Source organism: Podarcis vaucheri (genome assembly GCF_965113315.1).
Source record: "Podarcis vaucheri genome assembly, chromosome: 1".
Taxonomy (NCBI): Eukaryota; Metazoa; Chordata; class Lepidosauria; order Squamata; family Lacertidae; genus Podarcis; species Podarcis vaucheri.
In genome coordinates, this window is record NC_138759.1 from 8,881,637 (window position 1) to 8,900,512 (window position 18,876).

General features: G+C 46.0%; 2 protein-coding genes across 7 annotated transcripts in view; one reads left to right on the forward strand and one right to left on the reverse strand.

The window, feature by feature from the left end:
• Positions 1 to 373: 373 nt before the first annotated feature.
• JKAMP (JNK1/MAPK8 associated membrane protein) lies at positions 374 to 9,438 on the forward strand. Of its 5 annotated transcripts, none has more exons than XM_082219382.1 (8): positions 404 to 525; positions 1,241 to 1,340; positions 1,938 to 2,026; positions 2,293 to 2,447; positions 3,344 to 3,550; positions 4,615 to 4,796; positions 7,383 to 7,459; positions 8,811 to 9,438. In XM_082219382.1, exons 2-8 carry the CDS (start codon positions 1,331 to 1,333, stop codon positions 9,027 to 9,029), a joined length of 939 nt encoding a protein of 312 aa, XP_082075508.1. In that variant the 5' UTR covers positions 404 to 525; positions 1,241 to 1,330; the 3' UTR covers positions 9,030 to 9,438. The 5 variants fall into 5 exon arrangements, with proteins under 5 accessions (XP_082075509.1, XP_082075511.1, XP_082075508.1 ...); XM_082219384.1 differs by having other exon boundaries at positions 1,944 to 2,026; XM_082219383.1 differs by lacking the exon at positions 1,241 to 1,340 and having other exon boundaries at positions 374 to 525.
• CCDC175 (coiled-coil domain containing 175) overlaps positions 9,343 to 18,876 on the reverse strand; it is a 36,513-nt gene continuing 26,979 nt past the window's right edge. For both annotated transcript variants that reach the window (XM_082217588.1, XM_082217589.1), the window contains exons 17-21: positions 15,881 to 15,983; positions 13,145 to 13,188; positions 11,398 to 11,559; positions 10,365 to 10,485; positions 9,343 to 9,466 (exon numbers count right to left, since the gene is read on the reverse strand). In XM_082217588.1, coding sequence (XP_082073714.1) covers positions 10,465 to 10,485; positions 11,398 to 11,559; positions 13,145 to 13,188; positions 15,881 to 15,983 — 330 coding nt within the window. In that variant the 3' untranslated portion in view covers positions 9,343 to 9,466; positions 10,365 to 10,464. The remainder of the gene's footprint in view (positions 9,467 to 10,364; positions 10,486 to 11,397; positions 11,560 to 13,144; positions 13,189 to 15,880; positions 15,984 to 18,876) is intronic.

Genomic DNA, 18,876 nt, shown 5'->3' on the forward strand with positions numbered 1-18,876 from the left:
GACGCCTTGGCGTCTATTTAATTTATTTATATGAAAAAGATTATATCTTGTTTTTTTAAAAAAAATATTACCACAGCTGGACTCCTTAAACTGCTTATAAATGAAGAATTTAACAAGGATCTAGGACCTGACCACTTACTGAGAAATCACATCAGGCGGCGTTCTCCTCATAGAAATGCTGCGGGAAAGAGCGGCGGCCCCAGTGCATGTACAGAGTGGCAGCTTCCTTGAAGTTCACGCCGTGCGCCGCTCTTCATTTTTCTAGCTCTACTATGAAAAAGAGCCGAACATAATAGACCACGCCCCCTCCCCGTTCAGTCTCAGTGCCCAATGAAGAGAGGAGCTTAGTCCGAGTCACGCCCCGCTCGCCCCCCCAGAGGAGGTCCCGCCTATCGGGGGCGTGGCTGTGTGAAGCCGACAAACCAATCAACGAGGACTGGCGGAACCCGAGAGGAAGTGACGCAAAGCCAGCTGCTGTCGCTGTCAAGAACCCGGATGATTTTGGGGGTGAATAGGCGGAGATGGGTGAGTTTTGGGTGCTGAGTTTATTACCTTTCCCCAGGTGAGAGGGGCTGTTTCTTCCTGCTGGGCAGCTGACCAGGCCGGTTTCTTAACTGCAAAAGCAAGCAGCCTTCCAGTATCCTAAATTTTAGATAGCTAGATAATATAAATATAATTCTTTATATAATGTTATAGGAGAGGGAAGGTGGGGAAGAGATATTTGTTGCATGTCAGCTTTCGTGGGCTAAAGCGAGGAAGCGTTGCCCTCAAGGGGGGAGAGATGCTACAACTCCCCTCATCCCTCAGCCCTGGTCCTGCTGGCCAGGGGGGGCAGAAGTCCAACAGCATCGGGGGGAACCGAGGTTGGGACAGGCTGAGTTCTAAGTTCCTGGAGGGGAACCTGTGGCCTTTTAAATTTAGCATTCCAACTCGTCAGCTGGCATACTGAATGGCTGTGGATGATGGGAGTTGCACTTCAGCAACATGGGGGGGGGCGCTGCTCTTGCAACAACAGGAATAGTAATAATTGGTGGTGGCGGTGATGACGACAACAACAACAACTTATGAGCTCATAAGAAGCCCATAAGGGTAGGGTATAAAGGCTGTAAAGGAACATATTTTATGGCCCAGGCTTCTCTCCCCTTTCCTGTAGATAGGACACCCCCCCCCCAACGATCTCAGATTTTCTGTGTCAGATGACAGCACTTCTAAACATTCCCTTTCTCTGATGTTGGAATAGTTTTGAAGTGGAAGCTGTTGCATGTCTGCTTTCCTGGTTCTGCGTTCTGTGATTAGGGGGCAAAAGCTAACTGAAAGCTAGTAAAGCAAGATGTTTGAAGGTATTTGTGTGCAAACTGTTATTTTTATTTTTAAAATGTATCTATTTTTTATTATTATTAAAGATAATAAAAATAAATAATAAAACATTAAAGGTAAAGGTAAAGGTAAAGGTACCCCTGCCCGAACGGGCCAGTCTTGACAGACTGTGGGGTTTGTGCGCCCATCTCACATTTATTGGCCGGGGGCCAGCGCTGTCCGGGGACACTTCCGGGTCACGTGGCCAGCGTGACATCGCTGCTCTGGCGAGCCAGAGCCGCACACGGAACGCCGTTTACCTTCCCGCTGGTAAGCGGTACCTATTTATCTACTTGCACCCGGGGGTGCTTTCGAACTGCTAGGTGGGCAGGCGCTGGGACCGAACAGCGGGAGCGCACCCCGCCGCGGGGATTCGAACCGCCGACCTTTCGATCGGCAAGCCCTAGGCGTTGAGGCTTTAGCCCACAGCGCCACCCGCGTCCCATAATAAAACATTACTATATTATTAACAATTTCTTGGTTTACAAAAGTATGTGCAATGTCTCTTTTTTCAAGTGTGCAAACTGTTATTAGCTTACAAGTATCTGCCACTCTTTTGGCCTTTTTATCTTTTGTATAAGTTGTAGATATTCAGCCAGATTGCCTTGGGCTTTATTGTGGAAGAACAGCAGAATTTATAAATGGGACTGAAATTCATGGCGAATGTGGGGTAAGTAGAGGATTGTGAAAAGACACTTGAGTATTTGAAGCTGGCACAGTATAATGTTTTAGCTGCTATTATCCAACCATTAGTGGGTTTGGCTGGGGAAAGGATGGCCTGAGCACATCTTGGGCTCAACGAAACTGCTTGTCCTTCAAATACAGCACATTATTCAGTCCTGTTCATTTGTCTGCATCCCTTTCCCAAGCCATTTTGTGTGTGCGCAAAACGTTAATAGATATCTTTATAAAACAATATGTGATTAAACTCTCCAGGTGTGTCCAAGAGGGCAAAGGACAGACGCTCACAAAATCTGTCGGCCATGTATGGGATCGCCAGAACGCTACGATTGGCTTTACCTTGGCTTTATGGCAATGCTTCCTCTGATTTTGCACTGGTTCTTCATTGAATGGTATTCAGGGAAAAAGAGGTAAATGTTTCCTAAGCCCTGTTTCAAACAAGATACCGAATGTAACTTTTGAATCTAAATGTGCACTCACCTTGCCATTGAAGGTGCTGGGGAGGAACCAACTACTCTACAAGTTGGAGGATTGTTTACCTGGCTTTGGGAAGGCAGCACAAGGGCTCTGAGATGCTAACAGCCCTCATGCTGTTACGGAAAAGAAGCAATGCGGCCGCAAGCTGCTGCTAGCTTGGAAGCAAAACATAATGGGAATGTTGGGTACTGTTCCGTGGGAAACAAAGGGACAGTCTTTTCACAGTGCAAAGCACCGGATTTAGCTCACAGTGTAATATGAGCTGTACAGGAAGTACAATAGGTGGAGTTTGTCTCTCTGCTGTTGGAGTTTGAAGAGAGCAGACGTGTTTTCTGTAACACTGCAAAGACAGAAACAAAGGCATGTAAATACGTTTCTGTCTATCTCTTTCCCCTCCCTGGGGGGGGGGCAGGAGAGAGTGGTGTGTTCTTCTCACGCATGAGGAGGATCGCCGATCGCGACCTTGCCTGGGTCTTGCCGGGAATGCAGACAGGGAGGTCAACTGGGAGATCAAGCCGGGTGCCTGGAGAGTGGCCAGTTTCTCCTGAAGGCAGACTTGAATTCTGACACATGCCTCCTTCCCTAATTTGGGTGTCTCGCTTACCTGGCTTTGGGAGGGTGGTGAGAGGGCTCTGGGATGCTACCAAAGCCTTTGTGCTGCCTTCCCAAAGCTGGGTATAGCCACGATCAGAGTTGTGTAAATAAGTGGAGTGGGTTTCTTCTGCTCTTCTTTTATTTATTCTCTCCCACCCACTCAAAGCTACAATTGCACAAGTCTAATAAGATACAAATTACCTGTCCTGATTCCGATTCTTTCCCCTCTTTCCAGCTCCAGTGCTCTGTTCCAGCACATCACTGCTTTAATCGAATGCAGCGTGGCAGCCATCGTTACTCTGCTTGTGAGCGACCCCCTGGGCTCCTTGCATATCCGCTCCTGCAAGGTGGTGATGCTTTCTGACTGGTACACCATGCTCTACAACCCGAGTCCTGATTACATTACCACCATTCATTGTACCCACGAAGCAGTCTACCCTCTGTGAGTATCTTTTCTATGGCCTTGTCCGTGAGATTGCAATTGTTTTGTAAAAATCTCCACCTCTTAACAGCTGTTCCCAAACAGGTAATCTTGGTGTCTTGATCCTGTGTTACAGGTCATCTATGCATGCTTACTTAGAAGCAAGCTCTATTGATGGGGATTACTCCCACCCTTATATAGTTGCAGTGGTGTGTTTTTTTACTACTCTACCCATGTTTGCTAGGTCAAACCATGGCTTAGAATGAACGCATCGGCTCCTGGGGAGGAAATTGCATCTGCTTTGCTACTCCTTGGTCATTTCAGCTCCATGCTGCAACTAAGCCAAGGTCTGGGTTAGCCTGTCATCTGACCCTGGGATCATGCTCAGAGGAATCATGCAATTGTACAGCTGGGATCCCAATAATCATCTAGTTCAACCCCCAACTGTTCCCGAAACCCAAGATCGAACCAGGGACCTTTAGAGCTTCAGTCTAACGCCCTCCCAACTGTGGTCAAGTCCCCTCCATAACCACAACCTGTAGCCAAATTTTGTTCTTGGCTTAGCTGCTGTGCCATGCTGAGCTAAAGGGACCAGGAAAAGAACAAAGCAGGTGTGATCTCCTCTCTGGGAGCAAACACATTTAAGCTGTGCCAGCAAGCCACACTTTGACATGGTGAACTTGCCTATGACCAAGAGGAATGGTTAAGCCCTTCCCTCCCTGTCGCTCATGGCTCACGTGACTCTCCAGGGCAATGGAAGAAAATGAATGGGAATAAGACGCTACTGTGCATTCGTGCTGGAGGGAGAATAAGGATAGGAAATAAGATAAAGAGGAAATTATGCAGATTGCCATGACTTGAGGTACAAGACCTCCAGGGCCTGGATTTGTGGGCCAGGAGGGCGTATGAAAGGAGACAGTGTTGATGTGAAGAAACAGCATCATAGCAAGGATTTTGCATAATGGGGGGGGGGGGGAGGTATAGAACTTGTGGCATATATGTGTCTTGTGTTTATTGGCCATATTGAGTGAGGTGTGAAGTTTTTGGCACTACTGTGCTCTGATATAAACAATTCTCTCTTCCAGCTACACCATTGTATTTATATACTATGCCTTTTGTTTGCTGTTGATGATGATGCTTCGGCCCCTTTTGGTGAAGAAGATTGCTTGTGGGCTAGGAAAGTCTGATCGATTTAAGAGCATTTACGCAGCTCTCTACTTCTTCCCGATCCTAACTGTGCTTCAAGCAGTTGGAGGCGGCTTGCTCTGTAAGTCATCTTTATTTTCCACCCCCTCACTTTCCCCTCTGCACAACCGGTAGAACAAACCAGGTAGTTGCACCTAACATGCAAACCAAGAACTATCGTTAATGGCTTCCAAACAAGCCACATTTGGAAGCTAACTTTCAGTTTAATCTGGCATGTTTGGAAGCTGTTAACCATAGCTCATACCTACCCTGGATTATTAAAGCAGGATTTGACTGTCTGAATGTGGCAGCTGCCTAAGGACCATTTCACCTTGTGAGCTGAGCACTGTTCATACCACTCACTTTTTTTTATAATGATATTTATTGAAAAAAGATTTTTTTAAAAAATTACAAAGAAAAAAGACAAAATTACAAAGAAAAAAGATAAAAACAGAAAAAGAAAAAACAAAACAAAACAAAACCATCACTTTCAAATTCTCCACTTTCTTTACCTTCTTTCCATGACCTCCTCCTCCTCCCATCTCTTGTATCCTAATTAATAATTGTCACAGCAAACCCTTTCCATAATTCATAATATTCTGTCATTACAATACCTTACTCTATTTTCATCTAATCTTATAAAAAGCCTTAAAACTTAAGACTTAAATCTTATTTTTACCAGCTTCTCATAACCATTACCCTTTTTACCTAATTCTTTAAACAATTTGACAAGAGCCAAGTAATTTCATTTCAACATTTTCCCAACGTTCATCAAACATTACTGTTGATAAAAAAAGAGAATAAAAACAATCCAATCTTCTTCCAGCGTCCCCTCCCCCCGGTCCCGGGATTGTCAGTCCTTTTTATTCCTTTAGTCTGGCACATTAACCTGGTGATCTTATATCCGAGGCCTTCAAATGTCTTCCATGTCCCTTCTGCAGCCCTTCTTCATATTTTCCTTTCACTCGTGGGAGCTCCAGCTTGGTAGTGTTTTTGACCCTTTTCAACAAATCAGCCCCTTTCTCATAGTCCAGACTAGACTCCATGTGGTATTTTAAGACATGTTTCAAATTCCCTCCAAGATTGAAAGTCCCAACAGCTCCAAACTTCTGACGGCCCATTGCCAGACTCGGAAAGTCCAAACATCCCTGCATAGGGGGGTCAGTCCAACCCCCCATTTCCAAATCAATCCAAACTTTGTCTTTCCAAATCTGGTTTTTTCCAAGTTCATTTGTCGAATCCAAAAGCTCATTTTCCTGCTGGGCCAAAAGTCCTCCATCTCTGGCGCCCAAGATTCTGCAACATCCTCTTCTATCATCTGCTCTGTCAGGACACACTCCTGTTTAAGTTCCTGGGTGGGCTCCATATAATTTCCCACTACCTGTTCAAATGTTCTGGCCGCATTAGTTATCAAATCCGTCTTCTGACTTAACTTATCCAATAGGGCATTTATTTTAGAGAAAGCACCCAACAGTGCTTCTGATAACATTGTCCTGCAAGGTCACAAGTCCTTTTCCCACGGTTGTAATCTGTGGCAGCTGCAAGCTCCCTAGAATTGGTTACAATTTCACAGTTCCCCTCTAGGGGGGAAACTTCTGGTTGTTCTTTCTTTTACGGACAATAGCAACAAAGTTTCTTCTTTTTAGATATTTTGTCAATATTAGTTCCTTTAAAATGCGAAAAGAAACAATGGAATCACAATGTTACTCTTCTTTTAACTATCTGTCAAAAACATTTGTCTCTGGTCAATGAGCTTAAAAACGTCAATTCTGACACCCCGCTCCAGGGTCAGGACGGTGGAAAGTTACTTTACTTTAAACTCACTTCTGCAGGTTTAAACAGTCCAAAAAAGATCCCCCTTCTTCTCCTGCTACCAAAGGGGGGCTCAACGATTTTAAATGGTGAAAAACCAATCCTTTAAAAGTAATTTTCAAAGCTCTAGTTTAGGTTGTCTTTGCTTTCTTCTGACTACAAGGAAACGGAAGGCTGACTTCCTGTTTAGACCTTCCCGTTTCAGTGCCAAATTAAGATAAATTCTTAAGTCCAATTCCTTTCTAATTGCCAGTTCTTATTTGAAGTCCAATTGTTCAATATTTGAGTACTCATGGGTGATTACTTTAAATGCCAAATTGTCCCAGGAAAAAGGCAGCACTCTCCGGCAACGGCTGTGCGGCTTCGCTCCACGGAAATAGCATTTGACTCACAGCACCGCGCCACTTCCCCCTCTTCGCTTCGGAGCCCGTTAGTGGGTTCCTTTGCGAGTTGGGGGGGGCGCTAAAGGTGCCCGCCGAGTCCCACGGCCACAGGCTTCATCCGCCTGTGATTTCTGAGAGGGTCCCCTCTTCGCCGCAGCGGAAAAGACCCGTTTCACGTGGAGCTGGTCCCTCCGGTTCAGAGGGAGTCCACCATTGCCGATGGCGCCACCCCAGAAGTCCCCCATACCACTCACTTTTGGTTACTACAAGGATACAGAATTTTATTATTTCTATCCAACCTTTGCCCCCACTCTGGCACTGGGTAAAGTCAGGCTGATAGAACTCAGTGGGACTTACTTTTGAGTAGGCATGCTCAGGATTGCACCCCATAACAACTATTTATAGCTTCTGCATGACTGGTGCGGTAAAATTGTGTTGGTGTGTCAATGTAACGTACAACTGTTTTCTTCCAGACTATGCTTTCCCTTATATCATCATAGTGTTATCTCTCGTCACCCTGGTTGTGTATCTGTCAGCTTCCGAAGTAGATGTAAGTAAAACACAGTTTCATTTAAAAATATAACCTTTTTAAAAAGTGACCTACAACTGAAGGGAGAAAATGGAAAACAAAGGAAATGGTCAGCAATAAGTGACTGAAATTCTTATTCCGGGGATTCCGCTCTCCCACCCCTGCCCTGGGTTGGCAAAGAGGTCTATCCTGCCATTCTTTAATTGTTTTATCTTCAAAAGCCTGAGACAGCTAAAGTCTTTGTTCACACGTTCTACACCGGAGAGGGAGATAACCTCTCTTCTTGTTTAGATTGGGGGGGGGGCTCTGATCAGCATATCAGGAGAGGCTTACGAACTAGCTGGTTACCATCTCATACAGTCAGGAGGAAAAGCAGCCATAGTTATTGCATAAGAATCCCTCCTCGTCAGTATTATTGCCTGGCTTTTCAAAGAAGCTGTTCCCTGCCTGATGTCGCCCGACTATTTCAATCTTTAGCCAAGGATTTCTGGGTGGGGTTGCACCAACAGCAAATGCAAATAAAGAGTGAACGACAAAATAATAATCTTACACATGGTGCCAAAATGAAAACAGGGTTGCTATCAGGTGGGTCTCTTGAGGAATGAGCATTCCACCAGCAGGATGCTGCTATGGAAAAGGGCTTAAGCAAAGGCATCTGTAACTGCTGCAACTGCTAAGTGGCTTCTTTTAAAAGAGAGCAGCAACTGTTAGTGCTAAAGAGGATGGGTTGTTATTGGCGAATGTGTGTGCCTGCTTCCCCTCCTTCAGAGAGAGTAATGAACAGTGGACCCTCTCCTGCCTTTCCAGTTAGGGGGTTGTTTGTTTCATAAAATGTGTACACCCCTTGATTGTCAAAAGAAAACCCTCAAAGCAGTTCACGGAAAAAGATAAAATAAAATTATCAGTATGAAAAATTAATTAAGATTTAAAGCTTTTTAAAAGTTGAAATAGCAGTGGATTAAAACTTGTGCCAACGTTCTAAAGAGGTGGGCAGGCTTGTCTGGGCAAAAATATTTTTAGCAGGTGCCAAAAGGAGCACAGCGAAAGGGGCTGCCTGGTGTGAATGGCAGGGAGTTCCATAGTGTAGGTGCTACCACACGAAAAGACCAAGTTATTACAAATGTGGAACGGGGTATTATGTGGTGCCTGCAATTGTGCCATTCCCTTCCTCAGAGCTCTCCCAAAAATATGATAAAGAGGGAAACGAAGAACGGCTTAGTTCAGATAACTCTCTCCACCAAGAGACAAGATAAAAGGAGAGGCTTCAGGAGGCACCTTGATTTCATTCTGCCCCTTTCTGAAATCTCTGCGTTAGCCTCAGACGACGTCTGTGTAAAAACTAACGGCAACATCTTGTCTCCTGTTTTACCAGACTTTCAAGGATCTCCTTGTCAGGAAGAAAAGGCTCATTGTTCTGTTCAGCCACTGGCTCCTGCACGCCTACGGGATCATCTCCATCTCCAAGCTGAACAACGTCTACCAAGACTTGCCCCTGCTGGCTTTGGTGCCGGGACCTGCTCTTTTTTACTTGCTTACTGCAAAGTACACGGATCCTTCGCGGATACTCTCCGATGGAGCAAACGGGCGTTGAGCCAAGAATCCAGCGTTGTAGGTTGAGGTTCTCTGGGGCCCACACGTCCTTCCCCTCTTATAGGAAGCTGTCAGTTCTCTTATCAGCCAGCTTTCTTTAGTTTCTTTAGGATCAAGGCTTAGTCCCCCCACATCAGCTCGATTCTATCCTCCTAAGCAACATCTGGATGCACCTGTGCATGTAATGCCTTAGAAGTGTTCCATCAGCCACAGGAGCCAGAGTCACCCGTTGGTGAAGGATCAAGGCCCGTCCCCTGTAAATATGTTTATTATTTGCCCTTGCTGTGCGAACGTGAAACATTTTGTACAGCGTATCTGGAAACGGTGTAACTTTTATTTCTGAGTGCAGTATTTTATCGCGTCTTTGAAGAATGCTATGCAGAAGAATAAAGCTCAGTGTTCCAACTTCAGCCCACAGCTCTTGCAGCCTCTTCATTTCTAGATAAGAGGTTTGGGAGAACAATGCAGTTGTTATTATTTTTATTAATATCTGTTTGTAGCAACACTGATATAGGGTGGATAAAAATCAATTATTTTAAAAAAATCAGATTTTTTTATTTAAATCAGATTTTTTTGATTTTAATCGCATTTTTAAAATAAAATGCTTTTTTGGGGGGGAAATCTTTTTAAAGATAATCTTCTATTTATGTTACACTATAGTCTAAAGGCTATTCATCAGGAAATAAGGATTTGTTTAAGTTTTTCATGTGTACTAAAACTCAGTTAAAGGTTTTTTTTATTTTTTATGCTATAATGTTATTTTAGTTAAATACATTGTTTAAATTGTTAAGGAAATGATTATTTTTCTCCTTCCCATAAAGTACAGCAGAAAACTTGTCCAAACATAAACTTATTAAACCTGACAATAATTTCATAATTATTGGTCTACGTATTTCTAATAGTATAACCAAATCAGAAATTTTTGATATAACTGTAAAAACTACTCTGAAAATTTATTATTCCAAAAATGAAACCTTCATCTGGTTGTAAATGTTAAGATTATACCAGCAAGAATGAGTCTTTCTGTAAAAAAAGAAGAAGATTTAAATCAAGTCTTACGGACTAGTGATTTAAATCGTGATTAGGAAAATCTCCCAATTCACGTCAGCCAATTTTGCAGAGGAAACATTTTTGTGGGAGAGCATGCTCTTTCAAGCACCTACCTGGTTTTGCACCTTGCTTTCCCAGAATAAATGTTCTACCTTTTGCCGGAGCAAAAGTTCTCTTATAGAGCCACCTATTACTATTTTTAATTAACATTCTGTGTCAAGGTAATCCAAATTTTGCAGTAGGGAAACCTGAAATCTTCAATCCCTGTATTATCTGCTCCCCCTACCTGTGACCATTCGCAAATAGGTACTGTCAATCTTGGGCTTCCTGCTGCCGGAAAGGTAGGCTAAGAAAGAAGGATATATGCGGTCGCAGGGCCTTTGTGATTACTGTTCAGATTCCTGCCCCTAGCAAAAAGAAAGGGAGAAAAAGAAAGAATGAAAAATTAAAGCTCTTTTGGTGTGTTTCCTTTTCCTTTCTAAGCAAGTTTATTAGGGAGTGGGAACAGAGAGAACGGTGTTGGATTGTTGTGGGTATCAGAGTTATCACTCTCCACTAAGCAGAAATGCTGACTCAGCAGCATAAAGAGATATGGTTGACTCCCCCATGCTGGCTTCTCCCCTGTACGTGTATGTGTGTGCTGATTCCTGGATGTAAGAAGACTACTTGATGATGATGCAAGACTGCAACCGGAATAAAGCCCTACTGGAAATACAGCTTGACTCCTGAATGTCTCATGTAGGGTTTCTGTAAAGGTAAAGGGACCCTTGACCATTAGATCCAGTCGTGGCCGACTCTGGAGTTGCGGTGCTCATCTCGCTTTATTGGCCGAGGGAGCCGGCGTACAGCTTCCGGGTCATGTGGCCAGCATGAATAAGCCGCTTCAGGCGAACCAGAGCAGCGCACAGAAATGCCGTTTACCTTCCCGACGGAGTGGTACCTATTTATCTACTTGCACTTTGACGGGCTTTCGAACTGCTAGGTTGGCAGGAGCAGGGACCGAGCAACGGGAGCTCACCCCGCTGCGGGGATTCGAACCACCGACCTTCTGATCAGCAAGTCCTAGGCTCTGTGGTTTAACCCACGGCGCCACCTGCGTCCCGATAGGGTTTCTGTACATTGCAACAAATGGCACCTGTCTTGAGCTACTGAAAATTGTAAGTGCTGCCAGAATATATTGTTCCAGATCTTCCCCAGCCGCCTTGTGCGTGGTATATTTCTGTTGCCAAGAATCTGCTTCACGGAGTGTAAGTTCTGCTGTTTCAGCCGCCCTTTGTGTAGAACTGAACCAATGCGCCACCACTGCAGAGTGAGCTCACCTCGTCACCCAGGTCCAACCTGCTTTCTAACAGAGACTCCATTGCCATATAGTTTAGCTGCAGCCCGTCGTAAACATAGTCAAGCTTGTCATTCCTTTTCCTGTGTTTCCTTATATACTCATCCAGAATAATCATGACGTCCTTCTGGTACCTCAAGAAAAACTGCAGCGAAAGAAAGATGGCTCACCTTCAAGTTGGGCTGTTAAACTTTCTATTGCAAAAGGCTGGTTAGGGTTGCCCCAGCCTCTTTTCTTGAATACCCACATTCGAATGTGTAACTCTTGCTTCCATCGAAAATCTGTCCGTAACTTAGGTGTTACAGAGATGGCAGCAATATAATATAATATAGAATATAATTTATTATTTATACCCTGCCCATCTGGCTGAGTTTCCCCAGCCACTCTGGGCGGCTTCCAATCGAGTGTTAAAAACAATACAGAATTGAATGTTAAAAACTTCCCTAAACAGGGCTGCCTTCAGATGTCTTTTAAAGATATCTGCTTATTTCCTTCACATCTGAAGGGAGGGCGTTCCACAGGGCAGGTGCCACTACCGAGAAAGCCCTCTGTCTGGTTCCCTTTAACCTCACTTCTCGCAATGAGGAAACCGCCAGAAGGTCTTCGGCGCTGGATCTCAGTGTCCGGGCTGAACGGTTTACAGTCGTACCTTGGAAATCGAATGGAATCCATCCCGGAAGTCCGTTCGACTTTCAAAGCATGACTTCTGATTGGCTGCAGGAAGCTCTTGCAGCCAATCGGAAGCCGCGGAAGCCCTGTCAGACGTTCGGCTTCCAAAAATAGTTCACAAACCAGAACAGTCACTTCCGGGTTTGCAACGGTCGGGAACCACGCTGTTTGACTTCCAAGGTACGACTGTGTATAGTTTTGTTACAGTGCGATCACATCTAATGTGGGACGTTCCAAAGGTTCTGCATATACACAAAAATCATGTATACCCAAAGCTTTGGAGTTGCTCCTAAGGCTAGCAGGTGAAGGGGAGAGGAGAAGAAGAGTTTGGATTTGATATCCTGCTTTATCACTACCTTAAGGGAGTCTCAAAGTGGCTCACATTCTCCTTTCCCTTCCTCCCCAAAAAGAAACACTCTGTGAGGTGAGTGAGGCTGAGAGACTTCAGAGAAGTGTGACTAGCCCAAGGTCACCCAGCAGCTGCATGTGGAGGAGCGGGGAAGCGAACCCGGTTCACCAGATTACGAGTCCACCGCTCTTAACCACTACACCACACTGGCTCTCAGGGAGAGAGAGAATCACTTCTCCTCCCAGAGCCCATACATCAAGTAAGCCTTGCCCAGCAAGCAAGGCTGGGAGCGTGAAAAGCTCTTTTCGCACTGGGGAACTCAAGCGGATCTGGTGCAAAAAGACCTTTTAAGCTCTCCACCTTGATGGATTTCTCACGAAATTTCAACCATCCTACCTTCAATAGTTGAAATTGCGCAAGTTAAATGCATGTAAGATGCAATTGCATTTTAATAATTTTTTAAAACGTACAAGTGGAACTGCAGTTTCAAAAGCAAGATACTTGCATGAGCTATTTCATCCAGGGGCTAAGGCAGAAGTGGTCAAAAGCATATTAGGTATGCAACTCAAGTCCAATTTGCAATATATATTTCTTTTTTCCAGCCTGACAGCCAATCCTGTATAAACTGCTCTCTTTCCAGGGGGATGAGACAGGAGAAAAACCCAGGGCATCGTGTCCCAAAAGCTGTTCTTAACCCAATACTGCATCATACCTTTTGAAGCTTGGTGTCCCTTATCCACTTCTTGACATAAAGTCCTAAAAGAAATTAAGACATTTTAGACCGTTTAGGGAAATGTCTGCCAAAAAGCCAAACTTTAAAAATGCTCCATTTAAAAGTGATTTTTATACTATCTATAGAAAGAGAAAATCCAGACAGCAACTGAGACCAAATGAAATACTTTTATCAAAAGCGTTGAATACCTGGTGCTTCTAGAGTGCCAGTTAGCTTAATAAAATATCTTTCTGTTATAAACAAAAGCATTATGAACACAATCTAACTGCTGAAAACCCACAGCTAGGAGGGGGGTTTGGTCCCAGTGGTTGGTGGCAGGGGCAGGTTTAAATCCCACTCCAGTGCAAGTGACCCCTTATTCCTGCAGGGGAAAGGGAAATTACACTGGTGATGTTTCTGTGGAGAAAGCAACCTGCCCTACACCTCTGAACTTGGGTAGCTTACTAATAGGAATCCCACTGTGGTTGTTGGCACTCTCCTCTCTCAATAATGGGAACACTGCAAATGCGAGAACGAAACAAAAAACTGCCCTATGTATTGTACATGGGGTGTCAATCCAGGGAGCAGATTAAGGTATATTTTTATCATTCGTACATACCTCTCTGTATGTCTGTGTGTGCCTGAATACACACTGATTCCCCCCTTGACTGGCACCTCTGTTTCCACCTGGCCTTTAATGCTGATCTACGGCAGTCCCAAGGAATCCCCCTGGGCATGCATTGTCTTCAGCCAGGCTTCCTCAGCCTCAGCCCTCCAGATGTTTTTGGCCTACAACTCCCATGATCCCTAGCTAGCAGGGCCATTGGTCAGGGTTGATGGGAATTGTAGTCTCAAAGAAGAAGAAGAAGAAGAGGAGGAGGAGGAGGAGGAGGAGGAGGAGGAGGAGGAGGAGGAGTTTGGATTTGATATCCCGCCTTTCACTCCCTTTAAGGAGTCTCAAAGCGGCTAACATTCTCCTTTCCCTTCCTCCCCCACAACAAACACTGTGTGAGGTGAGTGGGGCTGAGAGACTTCAAAGAAGTGTGACTGGCCCAAGGTCACCCAGAAGCTGCATGTGGAGGAGCGGAGACGCGAACCCAGTTCACCAGATTACGAGTCTACCGCTCTTAACCACTACACCACATTGGCTCACATCTGAAGGGCCAAGGTTGAGGAAGCCTGGTCTTCAGCGATAACACAGCTTAGAACCATAGAAATGTAGAGTTGGAAAGGACCTTGAGGGTCATCTAGATTTCTGCATGGGGGGGTTGGACTAGATGACCCTTGGGGTCCCTTCTGACTCTACAATTCTGTGAACCTCCTGCAATGCAGGAATAGGAAGCTGCCCTGCAGTCAGAGCACTGGTATGTCTGGCCTTTCTCTACACTGACAATGGTTCTCTAGGCTTTCAAATGGGGGCAGCCTTCCCCAGTCCTCTCTGCATATGCCATGGACGGAGACCTTCTGAATCAAAAGCAGCTGCTCTGCTCCCCTGGGCTATAGACCTTCCCCAGAATCTCAGTACTGCAGCACTGCATACGTGGGTCTGTGGCTACTCAGTGCAGTGTGTACATTCTGGCTGAGAACCAGCTCGGAGACACAATTCAGAGAAGACAGTTTTGATTGCTCAGCATGGCGGACCAGCCATGAGGAAAGGCAGCCATAAAGGCACAAATCTAAAAAACTTGTTGGCAAAGCCAGCCATAGCCCATATTGCCGGAGGTGTGTGATGGCCAGTTTACTGAAAATTCATACTGATTTGTCTGTAGAGAGGGATATTACCGTATTTTTCGCACCATAGGACGCACCAGACAATAGGACGCACTTTGTTTTAGAGGCGGGAGAACATGAAAAAAAAATTCTCCCCCTCTCTGCCCAGCGCCCCTTCAGTGAAGCGGCAGGAGGCGCTGCACAGAGAGGGGGAGAACTTTCCCCCTCTTGTTTTCCCGCTCTAAAACAAGGTGCCGTTTAAGGTGCATTCAGGCGGCTACCTTGGAAGCCTGGAGAGCGAGAGGGGTTGGTGTGCCCTGACCCCTCTCGCTCTCTAGGCTTCAGGTTCCTTTCGACCTGCTCTTTGGGGCTGGCGGGGGGAAGCCCACCACCAGCCCCAAAGAGGAGGTCAGGGAGCAGTGGAAAGGCGCAGGGGAGAGGCTCCTGCCATAGCCGGGCGTCACCTCTCCAGCCAGGAGTGGGTCGCGGGGCTATGGCTTCTTTAGCCCCGCGCGCACTCTCCCGGCTGGAGAGGTGACGCGGGGCTGTAGAGGCTCCTGCCATAGCCGCGCGTCACCTCTCCAGCCGGGAGAGGGTCGCAGGGGGCTGCTTTAGCCCCGCACGCGTGCTCTCCCGGATGGAGAGGTGACACGGGGCCGTAGAGGTTCCTGCCATAGCCGCGCGTCACCTCTCCAGCCGGGAGAGGGTCGCAGGGCTATGGCGTCTTCGCTCCATAGGACGCACACACATTTCCCCTTCATTTTTGAAGGGGAAAAAGTGTGTCCTATAGAGCGAAAAATACGGTACGTCAAGCGAAGGTTACCCCATGCTTTGCGGTGTTTTTTCCTTGGTGGTGGGGTTAAGTAGGTTTGTTGTGCAAGAGTGCCAAATCCGCTTTAATTGTGCGACCTGAGTCTGCAGGTATGTGATTGATTCCCACCTGCAAAACAGCAGCGGTCTGGAAGCAACCTTCCAATGCGGGGCTTTTGTATTGCAGCAATCAACTTCATGCCACACACCACTCACCATGAAGCTCTTTTGTAGCTTTCTGGGTTTCTTGCCTCTCTGACCGAAAGAGTTTTGCCTCACTTTCGATTTCAGAGATATCTTCTTTGAGAAAGGCAATGCCCTGCCGGGGTAAAAACATTCCCAGAGTGTCAGCATCTGACGTGTCCTTATTAATAATATACAACAAGCCTATCACTTCTTAAGTCACATCTTGTTTTTCTTGTGGGAGATTGCAGTCAAATACAACTAGCAGGCATAGGACTAGTTAGCGCACAAAGTGGTAAAGGACCACAGAGTTGTATTGCTAGATAGGCTCAGCTAGGTCACACCCTCTAGACTCTAGAGCAGTGTTTCCCAACCACTGTTCCGTGGCACACTAGTGTGCCGCGAGATGTTGCCTGGTGTGCCGCGAGATGTTGCCTGGAGGGAGGCGGGCTAGTCCGGCGGCAAGAGGCGGGGCGGCGGTGGCGAGGAGCCAAGCCCCGCTCTCCTTCCTGCCTCGCTTTGCTGCCTCCTCCCCACCCCACCCCCAAAGCTTGGAGGTTCCCCGGCAGGAAGGAGGGAACTTAATCCTCTCCAAGGGCTGCGGAAAACAGACATGCAAATGGGGGCTTGCCAGCTCTTCAAGCGCCGCCGGCTTTCTTCGGGAATTACCGCCCGCCGAGCCCGGTAACGCTGACAGGCCGAGCCGCGGGGCTTGGCAGCGCAGCCGGCAGAGTGTGGGAAAGGGCGGCCGCCACGTGCCGGGCAAGGCGAGACTCGACGGGGAGGACACCGGCAGCAGCGCCCCCCCCCCAAACCCGCTCCAGGCAGGTAATTCACAGAGAGTGGACAGAAGGAAGCCTTAAAGGGCTTCAGCCTCCCAGAGTGGCGGGGATAATAATAATAATAATAATAATAATAATAATAATAATAATAATAGTAATAATAATAATAATAATAATAATAAAATTGACAGGTGGTGTTTTTCTAGGTGAGGGGGTGGGGACTGTAATAACAAAAAAATCAGCTGTATATCAACCGCTGTTTTGCAATGAGGAATTGCAAATAAGGAAGATCAAAAGGAGAATGTTTTTTTGGGGGGGACTCTCTTCCTCTTCCTCCTCCTCCTCTCGTTCTTGCTCCTCTTCCTGGCAAAAGGGTTGCTGAGACCCCTTCTCTCTTGGGTGCCGGTGGGTGCTGTGACATTGGCGCTGCTGTGGCAAGTGCCTTTACTTAGCAGAGTGCATTCCCCTTTACACAGGAGGGGAGGGGGGAAAATTGAAACTTACACTTTCGTGTGTCCCTCCCGGCGTGACGCTGCGCACTGACGTCACGGGGCTGTAATGGTGGTGTGCCTCGAGATTTTTTTCATCAAACAAGTGTGCCTTTGCCCAAAAAAGGTTGGGAAACACTGCTCTAGAGGGAGGAAGTGAAGCCTTTTGCTCTTCCTTTCTCTCTGCACTGAAAAAGACATGTCTAGGCTTGCTCCCAAGCTTAAAACACATGTTTGAAACTATATTCTGTATTTTCTACACAAGACTATTTTGCCTATGTTATCCTTGCTGCTGCATGGAACAATGCAGGATTGAGACCTTGAATCTGTAAGTAAATAATTTTAAACTTAACAGTGTGTAGTCTGCTCATTGCACGAGGGGTAAAAACAGGTCAGCTGCTGTGTACAGCTGAAGGGGATTAAAAAGGTATTAACAACCTATATTCCTAACGCTTTACTGTGCTGCTTATTTTTGTGAGTTTAATACTCTGCCCTGTGATTGGAGTCCTTGTAAGTACCTGAAAGTACCCTTGCACTCGTTAAACCACCCAACGTTTACCCCTTCAATTCTGGTTCTATTTAGAAATTTCCTGTGACCTAAGATGGTTCAGGTGAAAACATACAAAATTTACAGTGAATATAACATCTCTCCATTCACTTCTATATGCCTCTTTCACACATATCTGCACCTTGTGTACTCTGCCCCAAGGAAACCTGAATTCCACGGGCAGGACTGAATATTTAAAATTTGCATAATTACTGAATTTCTCCAAGCTATCTCGGATAGAACCACACCAGCAAATTCTCTGTAAACTTCAAGAGATTTAAGAAGGAAGCCTGGGCTGGGGCAGCTGGTGATGTACAAACTTTTAAGAAAATGGAGGTATGGCAGAGATTTGGTTTGTGGACCACATTTCAGGGGGAAAGGCATAGCAGCTCCCCCCAAGTTCTGTGTGGAAGGGTCATAGTTCGGTGGTTTGTATGCAATCTCTGGCATCTCCAAGAAGGGCTGGGAGAGATCAGGGTCTGATATCTTGGTGTGCATATATATATATATATATATATATATATATATATGCTTTCGTAGATTTTCACGGGTACAGGAATGCAGGTTTTGGTGTCTTCGGGTGTCTTCCCGTGTAAGAGTCGGGGTGTCTGTGCGACGTTTCGACGAGGTCTCACTCGTCATCTTCAGGCTGGTGCTTACGGCTTCTTGTTACTGGAACAGAGCAGAGTCTGGTGTTTGAGTTCCTATAAATACTGTTGAGGGGTGTGGTGTATAGCCTCCAACGTTCTGGGCAAAGAGGAAGTTCCTAGATTAGTGTGCCTTTTCTTCTTTTGTTCCTTAATTACTTGAGGGATATCTTGGGTGATTTCATGAGTGATATTCAGAATATCACTGGGTGGGTCATTAAGTGTAGATTAGTTGCTAAAGCTTTCGTGTCTTGACCTCTTGAGCTTGTGAAGAGTTTTTCTGAGAAGATGGCTGTGCTGCATTTAGTTGTGCTCTGGCTTGGCTTCGTGTATAGGGGCGAGCTATGGTTTTGTGTCTTGTGCCAGCCAGATCTGTGTAGGGATTGCAGGGGGGTGCAGCATCCGGAGGTGCCACTATAGTTTGGCTACTGGATGGAGTCTGTAATATGTCTGTGGAGAGGGTCTGGGTTTGGGTCTGGTGTGGTTGATTGGTGACGGCGTTCTGTGTGCCTCTGGTTCTGGTGTCGGTTTTTGTGGGGAGGGCTAATTTCCAGATGTCTGGCAG